The following is a 21,001-nucleotide window of genomic DNA, read 5'->3' on the forward strand; positions in this document are numbered from 1 at the left end:
CTAAGGCACAGAGCAGGTAAAATAATGCACGGACAAGAACAAATGAAAACAACGCTTTTTGACACAACTATTTTTATGTGAAATTACAAACAGATCTGTCGTTTAGCAGTGAAGTTACACTCTCTGATTGTCTATTGTGCGTGTTTACTTTGTTTGAGCTGCAGACAAATACCGGTAGACGAGCCTGAATAGGACTGAACCAAGAGTGCCGACTCTGCGGGGGTACATCAAAGTTATTTGGTTATGTGTAACGGGTCGTGCCGGTGAACAGGTCATACCATTTAGAGGTTACGTGACATTTTAAGAGATTTACCGCTATGTGAGGGAGAATAGACGAACCCTCCGATTTTGCAGTTAAAGTAGAACTTGAAACGTCCCACCAGTGGTTTCTCCCCGTTGTCCTGTTGCGCGTGCAGAGTATTTTGACTGGCAAACTGGCAGCAAAGACTCAACGGGTTTGTTTGGTTTCTGAACGGGTAAGTTCACAACTATGACAACTATCTTAAGAGTTGAACTTTTGTTTACCTTCGTTTGGCTTCCTTCTGTTTAATGTGAAATGATTCGTGCTCAACTGTGAATTAAACTTAGGTCAATTTCATGAAACTCATTGACAGGTTGACACGGGCGGCCAGCCGTTGGTCCCAAAGCAACTAGCATAAGTTAACCTTTAAGCTAGTCGAGAACAAACAAACAACAACCAGGGAGAAGTCCGCTTTTAAATGGCACGGACTGTATCCCTTTGCCCTTGAAATCACTCTGAGATGTGAGTTTGTTAAGCAGAAGAGTGCTGTAGATTCACAATCTCGCCTGAATGACCATTTCTCGTCTCCAGACTGGCATGTTGTGTTTTTCCCTTACATTAAGAGGAAGACATGCACGTTTCTTGCCACATCAGTTTCCAGTTTCTGTGATGCAGCCAGCTTTAAGCCTGTAATTTAGCGTCCTCTGTTCAGAATGAGGGTGGAGAGACTATTGTGAGTCTCAGTAAGAGTGCAATAACAGTGTAATTTGTGTATCCATGGGCGTAGGATTTGTTTGAGTGTTTTGGGGATGAGAGGGAACATATTAAGCTGAAAACTGGGGATTTTACAGCATCTTATTACCTGCTTTCTGGTGAGGTTTTGTGCTCCAATTGGTACCTTTTTGAAACAGTTTATGGTTGAAATGTCTTCATGCGTGTATGAACGTAAAAGAAAACACACAAGTCAGGCAACATTTTAGATTATAATGGCACATAATGCAGCATTGCTTTTGTATTCTTTCTCTCCTATAGTGCAGTGTTTCTTATTTATATTATCCCTGGTGAGTCATCACACAAAAATAGTGTTCTGTCTTCTTTTGTGTATTTTGTTTTGGAAAGTGACGTATCTCCCCTTACGCCTATGCATGACTGTGTTAGAGACAGCAGAGTTATGTTGACTACATGCACATTTTCTCTATTGTGTGCCTTCATCCCCCCTGTTAGTAGCCTGTTACTACCCTCCACCTCTTCTGCTTGTCATGAGTTTCCTTTTTCAACTTTTGTCCAGCTCCTTTCCACCTTCAACACAAAATTGCAGGTCTCATTCTCTCTCTGTAATCCTGCCATTCCTGAGGCAAACTGTGATGCGTAACTGAAAACATCAGGGTATGGAAATACAAGTCTCTCTGCTGCCATGTTGACTGCAGCTTTGTGTGTCCCCTGCTGCCTCTGTTGGCTTTTCTCAGCACCGTGGGAACTGATTGCCTTGCAGTTGTCAAAAGCTGTCAGGGTGGACAGATTCCTTTACACCCTTCCCTCTTCTTTACCTCTTGCTTCACCCTCTTATCTCCTGGTAACCCTTCTATTCTATTCTGTTGATCATGTGATGCCCGGCAGTGTTAAGATTTGTTGATTAGGTAGTTTCATTGTTCTCTTCTGTGTGTTGTCCAATTCTTGTAGGATTTTGTCTGGATTTACTTTATGCTACTTTTTTCCTATTTATGAAAGAAGAGTGTTCTGTAATGAACCCGTTATCTAGATTAAACTCACGCTGAACCACTGCTGTTCCTTACATTGTTTTCCAGGATATTTTGTTTGGAAGTAGTGCAGCTCAACTCTGACCCCCTGAGTGTTCATCCCACTCCCACAGCATCCTGCCGTGGCTGTAAAGTCTCAGAGGACAGCTTCAATATTAGTAATTACATACACATGAAAATAAAGCAAACAGTTATGCTAAAAGCTCTCTGCAAAAGCGAGAATGACTCCAGTTCTGTAGTGTAGCATAAAGCCATGTGTTGTGTTTGTTTCTCTGCTCTGCAGCAGTGGCAAACTGGCAGAATTAAAGTTGTTAAAAACAAAGTAAAGTAGAAAGAATATATGGAAATAGAGTCATAAGGAAAGTGTAACATGATCCTGGAAACCTTGGGTAATGAGAAAAGTATGTTTGAGAGGAACAAAGAGCATATGTGTGCAGTAGATTGCTGTAACAGAGCCTGAAGAGAACAAGCTGAAAAAAAGGATTAAGGTGGTAGAGGCACATTTTTGATCCATTCAGTCATTTCATCAGTGTGTTGGCTGATAACCAGAGCTGCATACTGATTCATGCATGCTGTTTAGATAATGCTCTCTCAAGATCGCAATCAGAAGATCTCCACCCAAGCAGAAGATCTGAGTCTTTGTTAGAGCCTATGCACATGCGCATTCATGCAGAAGTAATAACTGCACTATGTACCTTTTGTATGCTGTTATTCTGGTAGTATACATTATATAGGGCACTCACATTAAAAAAACACATTCATTTTGTATTTGTAAAATGCTGGATGCATTTAACTTTAGCTCTTTGCAGTGAGTGGGTTATGAGCTGTATGTTACCAGTGTAAGAACCTCTTGGAAAAAATTAGCTTGATATTGGTTGAGCAATACTCAGGTTTGTGGCGATTTTTTTTCTGACTTTCCTGGAATGACACAAACTCGTGCAAGCTGCTTACGTCCGTTTGTGCACTTCAAAGGTTTGCTGAATGGTGACGTTATCTGGGTTTAGCTTGATTACTGGATGTCTGTAGGATCAGGTAGCATCTCTCCACAGAGGCACATACAAGGGAGATATTTCTTTGGTTATTAAAATCTCAACACTCTTCAGCACTTAGATAACATCCTAAGAGTCCCATTGCCACTATTGTTAGGAAAAGCTCCTTCTCTCATGATTGCATGTAAACAGGAAATGGATCTGACATTTGATGTAACCTAATCTATTCTCACAGGGAACTTTATAGACAGAGAAATTGCCATCTGTTATGAAGTCGCCCATCTTTCAGAAGCTGCTCTTTGATCTCATTGATATCAAGTTGAGACAAGTCAGGCTAAGCTGACCTTTCACAATATTTTTAAATAATACTGTGTCTCAATTCCATAATGAAGCTTTTTATCTCTCCGAAGAATTAATTCTCATGTGACTGTCACTTTTGTTATGGGATGGAAAATAATTAACACTCTAATAATGTGGTGTGAAGTAATTTTTCTATATTGGCCACCTTTCTTTCAGACTTCTAGAAGTGTAACAATGGCATTTAGCAATCATAACTTGAACAGAAAAAGACAATGAAAATGGGTTCTATTGCTGTTTATGTAACTTTATTTTATGGAAAGTTCTTTGATAAATTGCTAACATCTGATGTAATAATGGATTAGTAGCTATTTTTGGCTTTTCTGGTGATGCAAATACCCAAAACATCACAGTATTCTGGCACATTGCCATAGAAATCCTGTAATAATGCATTATATCCATTAAACAATCCTGCTCATTGATTTGCATTATTTTTCACAAACCAACAATATTAAAGAGAGACCTACCATGATAATAACAATATGGCTAAATCTGTAATGATTGATGTTTCAGAGCAGTTCACCTTATGTGTCACCTATCGCCAATCCCTTAAAGTGAAATTTATAAAAGTCATCCATATGCTTAATATCAGTTTATATCCTCCTAAAAGGTGCGGTATGTGGATGTATTGTTGGATCAGCTTTTTATTGTCAACTGCGATGTGAAAAGCTGCTCTATAAAAGCAGAGTTTGGTAGATCTTGTAAAGAGATTTTATTGGTCATTAATGAATATCTGGATTCGGTTTCCTTAAATCCCAAATTCTCTAATAATACTGGCTTTAATGTAAAACCACAGATGTCATAAAAACAACAGGACAGATCCTCACTGGGTCTTTGATGAAGGTTTATATGAAGTTGTTGCACATAAATGAGGGCAGATGGGCATTCAGGGCACCCAAACACACAGTTTCCTCCAAATCTTTTATACATAGCCCAATTTGATGGTGCAATGTGACAATGCGTCATTCTGTCTAAGTTCATGAATATTCATTTGACTGGTGACACTGTGCCTTCTGATTCTGACCGCAGTCCTCATCACAAGCAGTGGCACAAAGGAGCTCTCATATCAGAGTGGACAACATGACGCAGTCCCTCATGACAAGTCAACCTCATGAGTCACTGTCAAGTCATGCTTTTTGTAAAAGTTGCTGAATGTTGACAGCAAGAAAAAAGGACATAGAGAGATTTATTTTTTTCCATATCAAAATATATGGAAAGTATAAGTTGGACCTGAGGGTGGAAGTGGTTAAGGCAGTTCTTATATAAACACTCCTTGAGGTTTGTTTCCTGTGCAGAACAAGCAGTAACACGACAAGAGCGTTCAAATTCCACGGAAGCCTGCTGGCATTTTTTCTCTTACCTCTACCTCACTCATCGCCCCACCTCCCTCTCTGTTTCCCCTCCTCTCTCAGGTAGAGGAATAAACACCATGGTGGGAGTGGAGTGCAGGTCTGAACAGGTGAGGGCGTGATCCCTCCACAATCGGTCGACAACAAGGCCGACAGCTGGACTAATCGATACCGCCAGCGGAAAAGAAGAATGGCCCGAAATGTAAACTTTGACTTGAACTACCCTCTTATGGAAGCCGGACTGGAGTAAGTGTTATCGTAGGCCTCTCTATTTCTTCATGTTCCGCCCATTTTCCTTCTCAGTTCTTCTGGTTGGTTTTGCTGATTTGAGCTGTCGCCTACGGAAACTTAACATGAAGGCCGTGAGAGTGGGAGGAAAGGATTAGCTGGGTAGACGGCTCATAATGCACACAGTCCCAGGGCTTTCACGTATGTTTTTCTTTTTGAACCATGTGACCAGCGACTTACCCCATTGTTCTCATAGAACGACTCATGTTTGTTTTGTTGAGTACGTTTGAATATGTGTGTTTGTGCCTGTATGTTTTGCTTCTTGTGCTATCTGTGTAAAAGCACTAAGTCAAAGGGAAGTGGACATGCTGCCTTCCCTTATGTTTTTTTTCCTTCTTGCTTTAACAAGACAAAAACAGCCAGTAAACTTGACCTTAGAGTACTGTACATCTAGATAGTGCAGGAGGAAGGGCCCACAGAAGGCAATCTCGGCTATACTGCTGTACCCATGAGACTACTGATGACTGAGTCAGAAAGTGTTTTATCTGCTGAGAAGTAAGTAGCCTGCAGTGCTCAGAGCACTCCAGCTGAACTGAAGCATGCCTTTGAATCCAGCCTATCCTGTACCACCCTCTCTCCTGTCTTTGTGGCTGTCCTCATGTCCATGTGTCCCTCTGTCAGGAGTCCAGTGGATGAGGAAGGCGTTCATGACTCGTTCAACCAGCTGATAGCAGAACAGAGTCAGAATGGAGGAATATCTGATGCCTATGAGCTGCAGCAGCTGCAGAGAGAACTGGACGAGGGCCGAGGTACTGTGTTGGTGCATGCCATGAACTTAAATGAATTTATACAAAAATTAAATATCCTGAAAATATAATATTGCTAAGTCATGTAGAGTAATATGATCTGGGATTGTGGATGTTGTTTTGATATTTCTGTATTAGCCTGGATGATGAGAAATAGCAATATGTTCCAGCGATGAACACTTTCATCAGCAAAATAATAGAATGTTCAATAGTGTCATTTAGTTGCACGAACAAACTCCAAACAAGCTCCCTCTGTGGTTCATAAACAGTCTGTCATATATCTTAATAATCGCCCTGCTCGAGGCTTCTATGCAGGTCTCAGGAGGCACATTAATCCACAATCTCCTGGGCCTCTTCTCTCCCTTGATTACGTGCCTGCAGATCTCCCCTGGTGGAGTCTGCAGCCAGCAGGGACCAGTGGTTGCCCTTGTGAGATGAGTTTCACGATCAAAAAGCACCCACAAACATTTATCTCACACCACCGCCACCTAAGCGATACACTCCGTCAGGGTGGTATAGTCTCCATGCGAGGACGCCCAGTCTCGGACAGCCAGTCTGAACTGTAATTTCAGCACAGTGTGGATGCTTTACCCTGGTCACCCTCCATACGCCTCAGTTTCTTACTTTATTCCTTTATCCCTTTTTTTAATCTATGCACAGAAATGTGTTTGTGTGTGCTTTTAATTGTTGTTGTAACATTAAAATTATACCTGTGTACCTTGGTTAAATTGTGGTCAAATTTATAAATTTCCGCTTGGTCTTTATTTAAATTAGATTGTTTTAAATAATATTGACTAAAACAGGACACTCTATCAAGGTGAATTTATTGCCGCGTACAATTTCTATAGTTACTTAAAATGGATTTTTCTGGTTAAATCCGTGTCTCATTTTAGTTAAGTGTCCTTGCTGAACAAAATGTGCCGTAAAATCCGAGCATCACTAAAATCTTCTGGTGTGGAAGTCCTTTCAGAGCACTGTTGGTTATTCCTAAAACGTTAGTTTACACTCCAATATGTCAGTGCTTGATTTTCATTTGCCAGTTTTGTACAGAAGTATTTTTGATTTTGTGCATGTGTTTTTGTTTGTTTTTTATCCACAGATGATGTGGCCTACCTGTCCAGCCCTGGACACGAGTATAGGGGCCGGATTAAAGGGCGACAGGATGTGGAGTGGGATGAAGATGAAAGACAAACAGACCCCCTAATAGCTGAACGCTGGTCTTCGGCCACCTTGAGGATCCTGTCCTCCATGCCCAGTCGCACTATCGGTGAGTCCTGCAGAAGACTAGTGTATACTCATGCAGAGAGAGCAATGGAAATAAATCTGGAGTAAACTATTCTTCAATTGAAAGCCCACTGAGCAGATGAGTTAATTCCCGCATAAAAACTTTGTATTTTTCAAATGAGTTTTACAGATGTTGTGACATTTATCATTTTGACATTTAGTTTTACTGAGAAAATAGGAAACAAACGGCTTTGTCTTTCTAACTACAAGAGTGAAAGCTGCTAGTTGATAAAAATGAAACATTAAACATTTTTTTGGCAAGATATTTGTTTTAACTAATCTCTTGTCTCAGTAGTAGCCTAATTTTGCATGGTAGATCAGCATATGTGTTCTATAAGGCTGAACAGTTTTGCCATTGTAGCATTTTGACGTCTCTGAAAAATCTCAAGCTCCTTTGCCTGTTGCAAAAACTGTTGCCACACTTGGTCTGTTGAAATCCAGTCACAGCCCAATATGTATCCTTTCTGAGAACAAGGCTGGTCATCATAGTTCATTGGTACTGTACATGTTTGAGATGTGACGTTTCATAACATTGTGAATACTCTATGTGCACTGAAAGACAGATGGATGGAAAGTACTTTATTGTAGCCTACTTAACCAGAAAAGTAAGCAACTGTGTTTCCATACGTTAACTTTGTGTAACTTTAGCACTTCACCTGGCATTATTGGTGTCATACTACACATGCTGCGTGTTAAAAGGTTCAACTGATTGTTTCAACTGAGCAGAGTTTCATGGGGAAGCAGTTTGTTTGTCGTCTTCCTGTCTGTGGCAGATCATGTGCTTCACCATGTTCTGAAGATAGCTTGATAACTGTGATACTTGGTACGAGTAGGTGGTAACAGTTTGTATTTCAGTGCTTATCGTGTGTAAAAAAAGTCACAAAGTCATGCTACAATATGCTTCCTCATTAAAATAGTTGTTTTTTTTTGTACATTGTGTACAGAATTTTATTATGATGTATTGTAATGTCACTGTTGCTATCTTGTTTTTGTGTCTCCAAGTTCTCAAATTAAAGTTTAGTGAATTAATAATTAAACCATGTGTTACAGAACTGCTGAACAGATTTTAATTCTGAAGTAGATTTGAAGTAGATTTGTGTGTAATAATAAGGCGTAAAAATTGTTCAATGTTAGTAGAGCACCTTTAAGGAAATTAAATGCTGTGGATCCCATCTCTGAATGGTCCGATCCTCTTTGTCCTCCAGGCCGCAGCAGAGGAGCCATCATCTCTCAGTACTACAACAGGACTATGCAGCTTCGCAGACGCAGGCAGAGCAGACCATCCATCAAAGACTTTTCCCGCTCTGCCAGACCCAGCATACGAGGCTATGGCATTGAGGCAGATGAGGCAGATGGAGAAGGCACAGAGGGTGAGGAGATTGATGTGCACTGATTAGACTGGTTACTTTAAAGGCTAATCTGTTTGTGCTTTTAAAAATGTCATCCATATGTATTGCAGTGAGTAAAAGGGAACGTTTGGTGAACAACCTGCAGAACCTGTCAGTGACCGACAGAGTCAGGATGCTCAGAGCAATGCCTCTCAGTGTGGCTGAGAAGAGTGAGCTCCGGTAAATGCCTTCCTCATTCTCATTACTTCTGTTTAGAGTAATTGTGTTTTTATGTATCAGTCTGAATTTCTCTTGGTTTTTTTTCTGTGTACAGAAGGTTAGCATTACAAAAGGAAAAACAAACACTTTCTGGCAGCAAGCTTCCCTGTTGCAGTCGACTCAAATATTACATCATCATTGTAAGTAACGTACACTACAAGAAGCATTTTGATATGTTCTGTTTGCTGTTTTTTGTTTTGTTGATTTTTTTTTTTATACAATGCTGCATCTCTTTTTCTTTTACAGGGTGGCTAGATACTGTTTCACTTGATATTTCTGTTGTATGGGAATTAGCCAAACAATGTATATTTAGGTGCTGCGGGTGAAAAGTAATTTTTAACCTTGAGAACAGAAGTTGGCAGAGCAGTTTCACCCCAGGATCGAATTAGTGACTGCTGTGGACCATTTTGATCAGATTATATGATCTTAGTCCCTTTGCCTAAATGCTATTGAACTGTGCATGTCCAAATTTATGTTGTTTTCCCGAGCTTTAATTATCTTCTAATCCTAGCTGGGTGGTCTATGACAGTGGTTCTCAACTCTGTTCCTCAGGACCCACTGTCCTGCATGTTTTAGATGCTTCCCTGCTCCAACACACCTGATTCAAATGATCAGCTCGTCATCAAGCCTCTGCAGAAGCCTGATAACGAGCTGATCATTTGAATCAGCTGTGTTGGAGAAGGGAAGCATCTAAAACATGCAGGACAGTGGGTCCTGAGGAACAGGGTTGAGAACCACTGGTCTATGATATTCAAATACAACACACCTTTTTTTGTCAAATTCACACAGCCCCGTAAATGTGTAACAAACAAAGTAGCTTTGGCTGATCTACACAACACTACTCCAGCGTCTCCTGTGTACATTTGACCTGGAATGGAAAATCAACACTCTTTCTCACAGACTCTGCCTTTAACAGTTAAAATCTAAAGGGATTAAAAGTATGCTATTAAATCTTAAGCAGAGTGTCATTGTACTGAATTGAAAAACCCTTTGCCCACACATTTTAAAGTTTTGAAAAAATCTGCCATTACCATGTCTGTTTTGCATTGCTTGCTTTGTGATTGTTAAATACAACAGTAGCACATGTAGCCAGGTTGTCCTTATCAGTAATGTGTGATATCATGAACACACAGTCACATCTCATAAAATTAATGGTGGCTAAATTTTATTGGTACAGTATGAACAAATGAGCAGGGACCAGACAGTGTTATTGTCAGTGCTCGCTGGTTGGTCCTAAAGACAAAGTAAACTGAACTTACAGTAAATGCTGCAGTTGTAGAGGAGACGTGTGGGTGTGTTATGTGTGAGGAAACTGCTGCTTCGATGCTTGTTACTTTTTGCAGCAGAGACTTTCTACCACACTGCAATTCCTGTACAAATAAATAAACTGTTGAGCAGTTTAAGACAGATCATATACCTCTCTAATACTATCTATGTAGTAATTGAAGCATGACAATGGTATAGTCAGTGCGGCTGTGCTCTTTCAAAATAGAGTGACAGATTCCTAATTATATAAAGAAGGACACTGTGACAGTTCTGATTTATGTTTTAGATTAAATGTAGAGTTAGAATATGCTGTGAGTTCAACATGTGCTGTGAACAACATGTGAATTGTAGTCAGTTTTGTCAGATGATTAAAGGGACACAGAAACACTGACATGAATGAAAAGACAGCACAACACATTCTTTAAGGCTGCACTTGGGTATCAGTGCGTGTTTCCTGTAGGTGTTGTTATCATGTCAGTGTAATTGCTCTGCTGCCCAAGCATTTATGACTTTCTGTGTGAGTCACAGATGTCAGACTTACAAAACCACAAACACATGTGTACTTGGCCTTGTATATCTACACTGATTTTTTTTTTCTCTGCCTGATCTCCTCACCGTCTCCTCCCAGGCTGTGAGACAGAGTTGGTACAGCTGGTTGTCCTTCCTGAGCTCCCTCCAGCTGTGGCAAGTACCACTCAAGAGAGTGAGCGGGCGTTTTGGCACTGGAGTTCTCTCATACTTCATTTTCCTCAAGACCCTTCTCTACTTCAATCTCTTCCTGTTCCTGGTCACGGGTGCCTTCTTGGTGCTGCCTCAGGCCGTTCACCCTCCAGTGCTGCCTGCAGGGAGACGTCCTTTCTCTGGACTAGAGCTCCTCACTGGAGCGGTAAGCTGTTTGCTGTGGTTCCACGTTATTGCAAGTCTTCTCACATGCAATTCAGTTTGTACAGTTTGTAGAAAACACCCACCACATCCTTGATGTGTGCTCAAAAGCTTTAGACCTGTACAATGAGTTTACAGTAATATAGCCATCTTTAGCCCTCTGAACCCAGAGCAGTTTATACAGTTTTTTTTAACTCTTATCTCTTTTTTATGCACTGTGGACTCATTTTACACACTGCAATATAACTTCTTTTATGTCAACAGTACAACCATTGTTAGATATAGAGAAAACTCAAGAATTTGAGAAAAATTTCCCATTCTTGTCTCCTATCTAGTCTTTGTAAATGCATTTGAAACCAAATTCTGGCTGCCCATATAGCTTAACCCATGTACAGGGGCTGGTCCCTGACACAGCGGCCTGGGTTTGATTCCTGCTCACAGCCTTTTGCTGCATGTCTTCTCCCCACTCTTCTCCCAGCTTTCCTGTCTGCCCCTCCAACTATACCTGTCAAATAAAGACCAAAAACATAACTTAAAGAAAAAAAACTCAATTCTGTTGAAAATCTTGGAATTTGTATCATGTGACTGTTGGCCACAGCTAATATGACTTCTCAGTTTTAAGGAGCTTAGAATTTTTATTTTCTTATTTTTTATTTTTTATTTTTTTTACCAAATCCGGTTACTGCAAACAGTAGACAAACACATAGAATGAACTGATGTTGAAGAAATAGTTGGACAGTTCCATCTATTATACTTTATTTACTTCGATAGATGCCGATATTTTGGCATTTTTTGGCTTTTTTTTAGAACAACATGCTTTTCAAACCCGCCGGTGGGTTTTGGGATTTAGAGGGTTAAACTACTATACCTGAAGTCCTCCTAGCTTATTACGGGCTTAGTTCTTCTTGTTTGCTGCTAACACATGTTGATATGAAGTGAAGAGGTAAAACTAAAAACTAAACAGCTGCTTTTATCGTGTGTTCCTGTCTTAGGGCTATTTCTCAGACACAGTGATGTACTATGGATACTACTCTAACGACACACTGAATAAGAGCTGCAAGGATGATGGTGCAGTACAGAACGACCCTGTGTCCAATTCAACCGGCCACGACTGCGTGTCAAAGAGCCTCTCTTATAAAATGTCACTGGCATACTTCTTTACCATTGGAATGGCCTTCTTTTTCACATGTATCATCCTTGTGTACAGGTACAGTGTTAGTAGACTCTAAACTATTGTAACTGATTTTCTTTTTAAAAATCTGTCGACCTCAGGCTGTCTTTTTTGCCTAAATGCATTTTTTTTAACATGATCTCCCAACAGTATGTCAAAGTCGTTTGGTCGGAGCTTCAGAATCGACAAATCTCATAGCATCTTGGCCATGAAAGCCTTCTGCTCCTGGGACTTCAAGGTCATCAAAAAAACTTCTGTTAAACTCATGTCAGAAAATATCTGCACACAGCTCAAGGTAAATACCCACCATGCACACACAAAAATTACAAAAACACATCCTCCTACCTATTGGCAAACAGGAATATGATGATCTTATACATTCTTTCCCTAATTGTTCCCTCTCTTTGTCCCTTCCTTGCATTATCCTTCTGCTCTATATATCTCCCATTCCTTTTCTCTCCCATGTCATCTTTCTCTTTCTACGCCATGTCCAGGAGCTGCTGGCAGAGGTGAATCATAAACGTGTCAAGAACACAGTGGGCCAGAAGTTGTGGCGACTGATGGTTCACGGCCTGGCATGGGCAATCTGCTTAGCAAGCACCGCTGCCTGTGCGACTGGCATTTACTTCTTCTCAGACCACATGCACCAGGTGAGTTGGGTTGGTTTGTTTTTCACTGATACAGAGCCTTGGGTCCATGTGTTTCTTGGCACATAGGATGCCTTTTTTTACTACTACTACTGTCAATATAGGTGATGATTCTGTACAACAGGTAAATTGCCGATGAGCTGCATGATTGCACCTTCTAACAGTACGGTATCATCTAAGCAATGATAATCTAAAATAAATAAATCTCAACAGCTGTTATGTAGCTCAGGACTGAACCTGAGGACAGCCGCTATCTAACAAATGATTTAATGGCAGCTGATAAACTGTGACTCTTTATGTGACAGCTCACCTGTCTGAGGTGAAGAAAAACACACTAACTTGTCATTAGATTCTGACTGATCTTGTCTCTATGTCAGGAATAATTTATATGTGATTCAAGAAGTCACTGCTGTTGTGTCGTGTCGTCATACATGGCTTTGGGGACTCTCATGTGAATAGTACTGCTGTCAGATGCAGCAGATATTTAACAAACTTTAAAGAATAACTCCTACAAACATCTGGGAGCAACAAGCTAAACTTCAGCTCATGGTCACGTGTTGTCAGCAGACTGATTACATTTATTATAGGTGGGCCATTATTCTGAGTAATGTTTTATTTATTTATGGACATTTCAGTTTGTAATTGGTGTGAAATTGTCAGGGAAAGTGAATGAGAAAGGTGCTTTATGGTTTTACACCCTCAATAAAGTTTTTGGACCAAAGTGGATGCTGAAATTGGAAAAAGCCTTCACAAAATCTCTTCACACAACTCAAAGTGGATCGCTTGTGTGTGCCACTCTGTTAATGTGACTTGCTGGCTCAAAGAAGTTCAGTTCGGTTCTATTTTACTTGTATAGTGCCAAAATGTAACATATGTCATCTCAAAGCACTTTAAGGTCAAGAACATACATTATTATCGAGAGATACCTAACAGTTTCCCCATTCCTTAGTGTGCCAGAGGAAACAACTCAATTTTCTTTTATTGATAGTGAGGCTTCAATCAGCAAACAGGAGTTTAATAACATCTGGTACAAACAAGTGTTTTGGACTGTAGAAGAAGTAATTTCTCACACAGTGTCTGTCTCAGATGACGACCAACAACAACATTAAAGCAGACATCATCTAGTTACAAATTAACTTTTACCAACTTATCCATCTTTGGTTTTTGCTCTCTCCTTGACAGAACCTGCAGCAAAGTTCTCGTAGTGTCAACCAGAACCCCTTGTTGAATGAAGCCAGCCTACTGGCTCTACCTGTGCTGGTGTCCCTCATCAACCTGCTGCTGCCTGGCCTTTTCAACCTTGCTGCCTGGATGGAGGACTACGAGTCACCTTCTGTTCGCACATATGTGGCCATCAGCCGGTATGAGCAGAGAAGCTGCATGTACAGAAATGATGTCAAAGCTAAAGACAGCTCAGAGCTGATAGATTTGGTTGTTAACATGTTGTTTGGTGTCCGTGTAGAAACTTGCTGTTGAAAGTGAGCGTGCTTGGAGTCCTTTGCTACCACTGGCTGGGTCGGGTGGCTTCTGATCCGAGCAGTATTGGACTCACGGTAATCTAAATGACACAATTTACACTTTCAAACTGCCAGACCACAGAACCTCACAGCTGTGTGAAAAGAAATATCATCTTCAGTATCTGCTGATTTAATGACAACTTCATGCTCTGTTTTGTGTTTTCACAGTGCTGGGAGAGTTTTGTTGGTCAGGAGCTTTACCGCTTTCTGCTCATGGACTTCATCTTCACTCTACTGGACACCTTGTTTGGAGAGTTCCTTTGGGGGTGGGTCATTCATCAATAAGATCCCTGTAACTGTAACTTTTTTGTATGTCAAGGCAGTGTGTCATCATTTTAAGACTAATTATTCAATCAAACCCGTGTGAACCAGTGAAAATAATCCCGTCTATTGTTTTTTTAAATTTGTTTCTTATTGCTGTAAGTTGTCTAATTCTGCCCTGTTGCTTGTCTGCAGGTTGTTTTCTGAGAAGGTGCTGAGGAGAAGGAGGAAACCAGCATTTGATATTGCCAGGAACGTCCTAGAGCTCATCTATGGACAAACATTAGCCTGGTACAAACCTCATTGTTCAAACATACACACAGCCATGCTAAGTGAAGTCAAATTGTTATGATTGTTTCTGGAAAATGAGATTTTTTTGCGTGTTTTTCAGGTTGGGCGTTCTCTTCACTCCTCTCCTCCCTGCAGTGCAGATTCTCAAACTGCTGCTCCTCTTCTACATTAAAATGGTACTAAAATTGAGACACTTCAGTTAATAATGAAAAAGAGGAAAGCTATAAATAGCATTAGTATAATTCTTTTAAATGTATGTTGTTCTTGTTTATTCTTCTCGGCTCCTGTCATATTTTTAGTCAGTGTGCGCTGATTTTCGTTGACATGTAAAGTCCTGCGCCTCTATGGAAACAGCACAACCATGACTAGAAGTAGGGAGATCTCAAAAAGGTCTTTTATGCAGCAGAAAGTTTTAGTGCTATGAATTATAACATCGGAAAAAAAATACTATTTTGAGCTTCATTGATTATTCATTTTACACAATTGAAAAAAAAACTGTAATCAACACAGGTCACAGATGTTACTAGCACTGTAAAAATAGATGGTGACACTTCATATTATAGATATAACATTTTTAATTTGCTCTTTAATTGTCTTTGATCTGCTGTGTGTCACTGTTTGTTGCAGCTGAGTCACTAATAGCTTCACAGTTGAGCTTTGGAGCGCCTAATCTTTAGTTTGTTTAGTCTCGTTATTGCAAATAGTTTGTTTAAATTTAGACATGCGGAAGTCTTCTGACAGAACAGCAGATCACAGATGAGTAGTTCAAGGACTGTCAGAAAGTTAAATTTCTGCCGATTCTTCCAGTTTTACACTTTCTGTGCTCTGATAAATGGTGTGGTCGTGGCAGATTTTTAAAAACCAGTTACCTGTCAAAACTGCTGGCAGGTTTTGGGTACTTGGTTGGTTACTTCTCACCACATTTTGACCATGAGTGTTTTTTTATTTTTACAATCTGTTGATTAAATTTGTCAGTACTGCACCATACCATATGTGCTCTCATCTTTGTGCAACATATATGTTGTGTTTGACCAGTTTAGTCTGCGACAGCCATTCCACTCCATAGTTTCAAAAGTCCTCTGACAGTGCTGCTTGCTCACTGACTTCAGTGAACCACAACTTCCTCTGTCACATTTTCTCTGCCTTGTTCTTGAGCTGCTGAGAGTTGTTATGGAGACGGTGACCCCTGACCCCGGCCTGTGTTTTTCTCCCCACAGAGCAGCGTGATGATGAACTGTCAGGCCCCCAGGAAGCCGTACAGAGTCAGCCAGATGACCACCGTGTTCATCACCCTCCTCTGCTTCCCCTCCTTCCTCGGCGCCTCAGTTTGTGTGACATACACAATGTGGAGGTACTCGCACACATGAATGATTCATTTTGTAACTTCTTCCTCTGTGGACCTGCCCTGTCCTTCATTGTAACCACTAAATGTCCAAACCCAACCCACAAACTAATTCTATAGCCATGTTTAGTCACAGTGGTAATTTTAGCACCTTTTTTAAAATTTTGTTTAATTCTTTTGACAGAAATAGGTAATAGGTTCTAGTATAGTTTTTATATGCTATACTTGTATAAAATATAGCATAGCACACAGGAAGATTGAAAACATTTTAGTTTGGTTTCCATTGGTGCCATTTTTGTCTAATTTGTGCTTTTAATTTTTTCTAAAATCACCTACACACGTGGACAAAATTGTTGGTACCCCTCAGTTAAAGAAGGAAAAACCCACAATTCTCACTGAAATCACTTGAAACTCACAAAAATAACAATAAATAAAATTTATTGAAAATTAAATAATCAAAAACAGCCATTACTTTTGAATTGTTGATTAACATAATTATTTAAAAAAACAAACTAATGAAACAGGCCTGGACAAAAATGATGGTACCTCTATAAAAGATTGAAAACTATTTGACCAGAGTGACATGATTAACTCAGGTGTGTCATTTAATTGACATCACAGGTGTTTCCAAACTCATAATCAGTCAGTCTGCCTATTTAAAGGGAGACAAGTAGTCACCCTGCTGTTTGGTGAAAAGGTGTGTACCACACTGAACATGGACAACAGAAAGCGAAGGAGAGAATTGTCCCAGGACATCCGAAAAAAATTGATAGACAAACATCTTAAAGGTAAAGGCTATAAGACCATCTCTAAACAGCTTGAAGTTCCTGTGACAACAGTGGCTCATATTATTCAGAAGTTCAAGACCCACGGGACAGTAGCCAACCTCCCTGGACGTGGCCGCAAGAGGAAAATTGATGACAAATTGAAGAGACGGATCGTTGGAATTGTATCCAAAGAGCCCAGAGCAACCTCCAAAGAAATTAAAGGTGAACTCCAAGGCCAAGGTACATCAATGTCAGATCGCACCATTCGTCGTTGTTTGAGCCAAAGTGGACTTCATGGGAGACGACCAAGGAGGACACCACTGCTGAAAAAACTCATAAAAAAGCAAGACTGGAATTTGCAAAAATGCATGTTGACAAGCCACAAAGCTTCTGGGAGAATGTCCTTTGGACAGATGAGACCAAACTGGAGCTTTTTGGTAAGGCACATCAACTCTATGTTCATAGACTCAAAAACCAAGCATACGAAGAAAAGAACACTGTCCCTACGGTGAAACATGGAGGAGGCTCAGTAATGTTTTGGGGCTGCTTTGCTGCATCTGGCACAGGGTGTCTTGAAAGTGTGCAAGGTACGATGAAATCTGAAGACTATCAAGGCATTCTGGAGAGAAATGTGCTGCCTAGTGTCAGAAAGCTTGGTCTCAGTCGCAGGTCATGGGTCTTCCAACAGGACAACCATCCAAAACACACAGCCAAAAAACACCCAAGAATGGCTGAGAGAAAAGCGTTGGACTATTCTAAAGTGGCCTTCTATGAGCCCAGATCTGAATCCCATTGAACATATGTGGAAGGAGCAGAAACATGCCATTTGGAGAAGACACCCATCAAACCTGAGACAACTGGAGCTGTTTGCTCATGAGGAGTGGGCCAAAATACCTGTTGACAGCTGCAGAACGCTCATTGACAAATACAGAAATCGTTTAATTGCAGTGATTGCCTCAAAAGGTTGTGCAACAAAATATTAAGTTATGGGTACCATCATTTTTGTCCAGCCCTATTTCATTAGTTTGTTTTTTAAAATAATTATGTTAATCAACAATTCAAAAGTAATGGCTGATTTTGATTATTTAATTTTCAATAAATTTTTATTTATTGTTACTTTTGTGAGTTTCAAGTGATTTCAGTGAGAATTGTGGGTTTTTCCTTCTTTAACTGAGGGGTACCAACAATTTTGTCCACGTGTGTAAGTACACTGAGGCCCCAGCTGTTGCCGTCTTTGTGTGCGATTACCACGTTACAGGTGTTGTTGTGGTCTGTGGTGAAGTAAATGGAAAAAGCTCAGTGTTCGTTTCCCTCTGCCCTGCTTTAAGACAACAGACAGACTCTCCTCAGTAAATCCAGTTTCATTTCCAAACTCTGCTCCGCTCCCTCTCTGCCCTGCTCACCTATCATTAGCTTTACCACAACGACGTGCTTCCTCCACTGAAGTAGATGATTTACCCATTTGTTCACTAAACTCCTGTGTGCTGCCTAGGCTTAGCTTTAGAAGATAACATTAATACAGTTATACAGCAAGGTTTCTTTTGTAAGCATCAAGAGGAAACTTTAGCTGAAAGTATCATTATTTAACATTATATCCACATCACTTTCGTTCAGTTAGCAGTGTAACATTAATCTTAGCTGACCTTTTAATAAATTCTGCTGATTGTCTGCATATTTGTAGTTTTTCTCAGTTGCTTTGTTGCTGCTTCTCATCATAATTTCTAGATAAGTTCAGTTCATCGGTCTGCTTACTTTCAGATAACATTACTGTCTGACACGCAGCGTTACTGAATGTAAGGAGCTTGTTAATGAACGGCAGTACAACCGGTCAAACTGATAAGCGGAGGAAACTTGGATCAGGAGCAGCAGATTCTGCATCTTCACATGAACAGTGTTTTGTTCATTTGTCCATTCAGCCGTCTTAAACGTTATCATTTTTTTCCATCATTATAGAAAAGACTAAAGCATTTGCCATAGTTCCTTTCTTGAAATATTACTTTTTATTTTATTTTCCTTATATTTTCATCATGAAGTATATTTCATCATAGTTTTTGTTGATGAAATTTCTACTGTTTAGACCAGATTTAGCCGTGCTTGAACAAACACAATTCCCTCGTTTATTTAAAAGTGTCTTAGTGTAACACAACATAGTAACAGGGGGCTGTGTTGACCACCAAGTAGCAAACCTGGTTGATTCATTTGTGATGTAACAATTACGGTAGTTCTACTGTAGTTCTACACAACTCCACAAATTTCATTGTTGTGTAGGTTCACCGTTATGTTTCCCAATGGGAGGTAAGTCCACATAGAGAAACTGTATGACAAGATTTTTATCACTGCAAGTTGAGTCCAAGCAAACTATCTCACACAGAACATAAAAGTGTTTTGTATATTTAATTAGCATGTATGTGTTGAGGAAAATGAAACACACACACTCTAGTACAAACACTGGAGCAGTTGTTCAACTGTTGATCAAGATTCTGTTTTATTTCCACAACTTTATCTGAGAATCACAACTTAATTCTGTGGCCGTGATATGATTCACCTCTTGTTTTCTGACAACCTGCACACGTGCTCACAAAAAACACTTTCACACGTCCAGACTTCTGTGTCTTCTGTCTTTAGTATCAAGCCGTCTGCATCATGTGGTCCGTTTCGCGGGCTCAAAACGATGTTCGAGGCAGGAAAACAATGGGTGCAAGAAATGGAAAAACATGATCCCAAGCTGTCTGTGGTGGCCAGAGCTCACTCCTACCTGGTGGAACACCCTCTTTTCCTGTTTGTGGGAGCAGGAATATTTCTGTGAGCATAAACACACACACGAACAAACACTAAAAACGACAGCATTAAGGCAGATCAGAGTATTAGTCTGTGTTGTATCACTCATCTCTCAAGCAAGGAAAAATATCTTGTCATGCTGCATGCTTGTTGAGGAGAGTGTTCTCTAGTCGGCGCTGGTTGTATTGATCACTGTGTTTCCCTCTCATCAGGCTAGTCATCTACTTCCACAGTCAGGTTGTGGACGGTCAAAGAAAGATCATCAGTTTACTGCAGGAGCAGATAGAAAATGTAAGACATCACCTAATGTACATATACAGCTCTGTTTCAGTTTAACACATTTTTATGGATATAAAACTATAAGAATGTTCTCCTCTGCTGGCAAATCTGGTTCAACCTCTTCTTCTTTCTTCTTTAGGAGGGAGAGGATAAAAAGTTCCTGATCACTAAGCTCCAGTCCATCCATGAGCAGAAACGAACACCTGCTCGAAGACTCACAAGTCAGGTCGGTCTTTGAAGCTCTTTTGCACATCTTTTCAACCAGAGACTGAGTGTGATACAGTATGAATCTGGACACTGGGCTTTTGTTTAAACCCACTTTTCTCTTCTTTTCTAGGATTCTGCGTGTTAAAACAGTGGAGTCTCCAGAAGACAAGCTTATTCAATTGGCTGAGATATGAGGTCAGGACTATCGCTAAACCAGACGGTATATAACTGGAATATTAACGTGGAAAGACAACAAATCAAATGTATTATGCATTGGTAGAACGTTTTGCCTGATGTTAATGGCTGGTGTATTCATAGATAGAAGGAACAGGGTACAGTTATAAGATAAAATCCCTGAACTGGAACTTTTGGATGTCAGAGTGAAGTCGGTGTTACTTGTGAGGCCATCAGCTCTGCATAACTACTGAGTACTCAGAAGAATTGAGGAAATGCAGAATTGCGTAGGTGGCACAGTAGAGGAAGACAACTGAGTTTTTAAAAGCAAACTAAGCGGCCAGAAGGCAAATCTAATTGCATTACAACCAGCAGTGTAACTGAGATGTAGCTCTTCTCAGGTAGAAGCACTTTTATACCAACTGTGAACAGTTTTTTATTTGTAGGTGAACTTTGGATTATGTGGGTGTGAGCATGTTGATACTGTAAATGATTCCTGTTTTTATTGCTTATTTTGTCTGAGTTGTTCTTTTAGGGTGATGACTGTCTCTGTGCTTTTTTTAAAGTAAATTATCTTTTATCATAACAGCGTGTATTCGTATTTATTAGTGTGGGCACCACTACATTACAAGACAATACTTGTTACAAACTTCACAGCCTGAACAGCAATATGCACAAAATAAGAGACCATGCAAGTATAAAAGTAAAATGTATGGAGACGTTAACTGTGTCTGACTATAAGGACATATAAAAGCTATTTTCAGTAGAAAAATAAATAAAGCACTTAACCGTGGCCTGAAG

The 21,001-nt window shown here is 40.1% G+C and overlaps 1 protein-coding gene across 1 annotated transcript; it reads left to right on the forward strand.

Moving 5' to 3' along the window:
- The first annotated feature begins 263 nt into the window (after positions 1 to 263).
- On the forward strand, positions 264 to 20,786 carry tmc6b (transmembrane channel-like 6b). Its single transcript, XM_022207827.2, has 21 exons — positions 264 to 476; positions 4,757 to 4,939; positions 5,603 to 5,730; positions 6,827 to 6,994; positions 8,217 to 8,381; positions 8,471 to 8,579; positions 8,674 to 8,758; positions 10,513 to 10,770; positions 11,759 to 11,973; positions 12,088 to 12,232; positions 12,432 to 12,587; positions 13,767 to 13,945; positions 14,047 to 14,137; positions 14,270 to 14,367; positions 14,558 to 14,653; positions 14,754 to 14,829; positions 15,871 to 16,004; positions 19,388 to 19,564; positions 19,753 to 19,831; positions 19,959 to 20,045; positions 20,157 to 20,786. Exons 2-21 carry the CDS (start codon positions 4,884 to 4,886, stop codon positions 20,169 to 20,171), a joined length of 2,517 nt encoding a protein of 838 aa, XP_022063519.1. The 5' UTR covers positions 264 to 476; positions 4,757 to 4,883; the 3' UTR covers positions 20,172 to 20,786.
- The last annotated feature ends 215 nt before the right edge of the window (positions 20,787 to 21,001 follow it).

The sequence above is a fragment of the Acanthochromis polyacanthus genome, chromosome 3 (assembly GCF_021347895.1).
Source record: "Acanthochromis polyacanthus isolate Apoly-LR-REF ecotype Palm Island chromosome 3, KAUST_Apoly_ChrSc, whole genome shotgun sequence".
NCBI classification, from domain to species: Eukaryota; Metazoa; Chordata; class Actinopteri; family Pomacentridae; genus Acanthochromis; species Acanthochromis polyacanthus.

Excerpts from the sequence above, each read along its gene's own strand:
- tmc6b (XM_022207827.2), top strand. The coding sequence starts at position 4,884 with ATGGCCCGAAATGTAAACTTTGACTTGAACTACCCTCTTATGGAAGCC. Across the intron at positions 10,771-11,758 it reads TAGAGCTCCTCACTGGAGCG|GGCTATTTCTCAGACACAGT; the intron begins GTAAGCTGTTTG and ends TTCCTGTCTTAG. Across the intron at positions 19,832-19,958 it reads TGCAGGAGCAGATAGAAAAT|GAGGGAGAGGATAAAAAGTT; the intron begins GTAAGACATCAC and ends TTTCTTCTTTAG.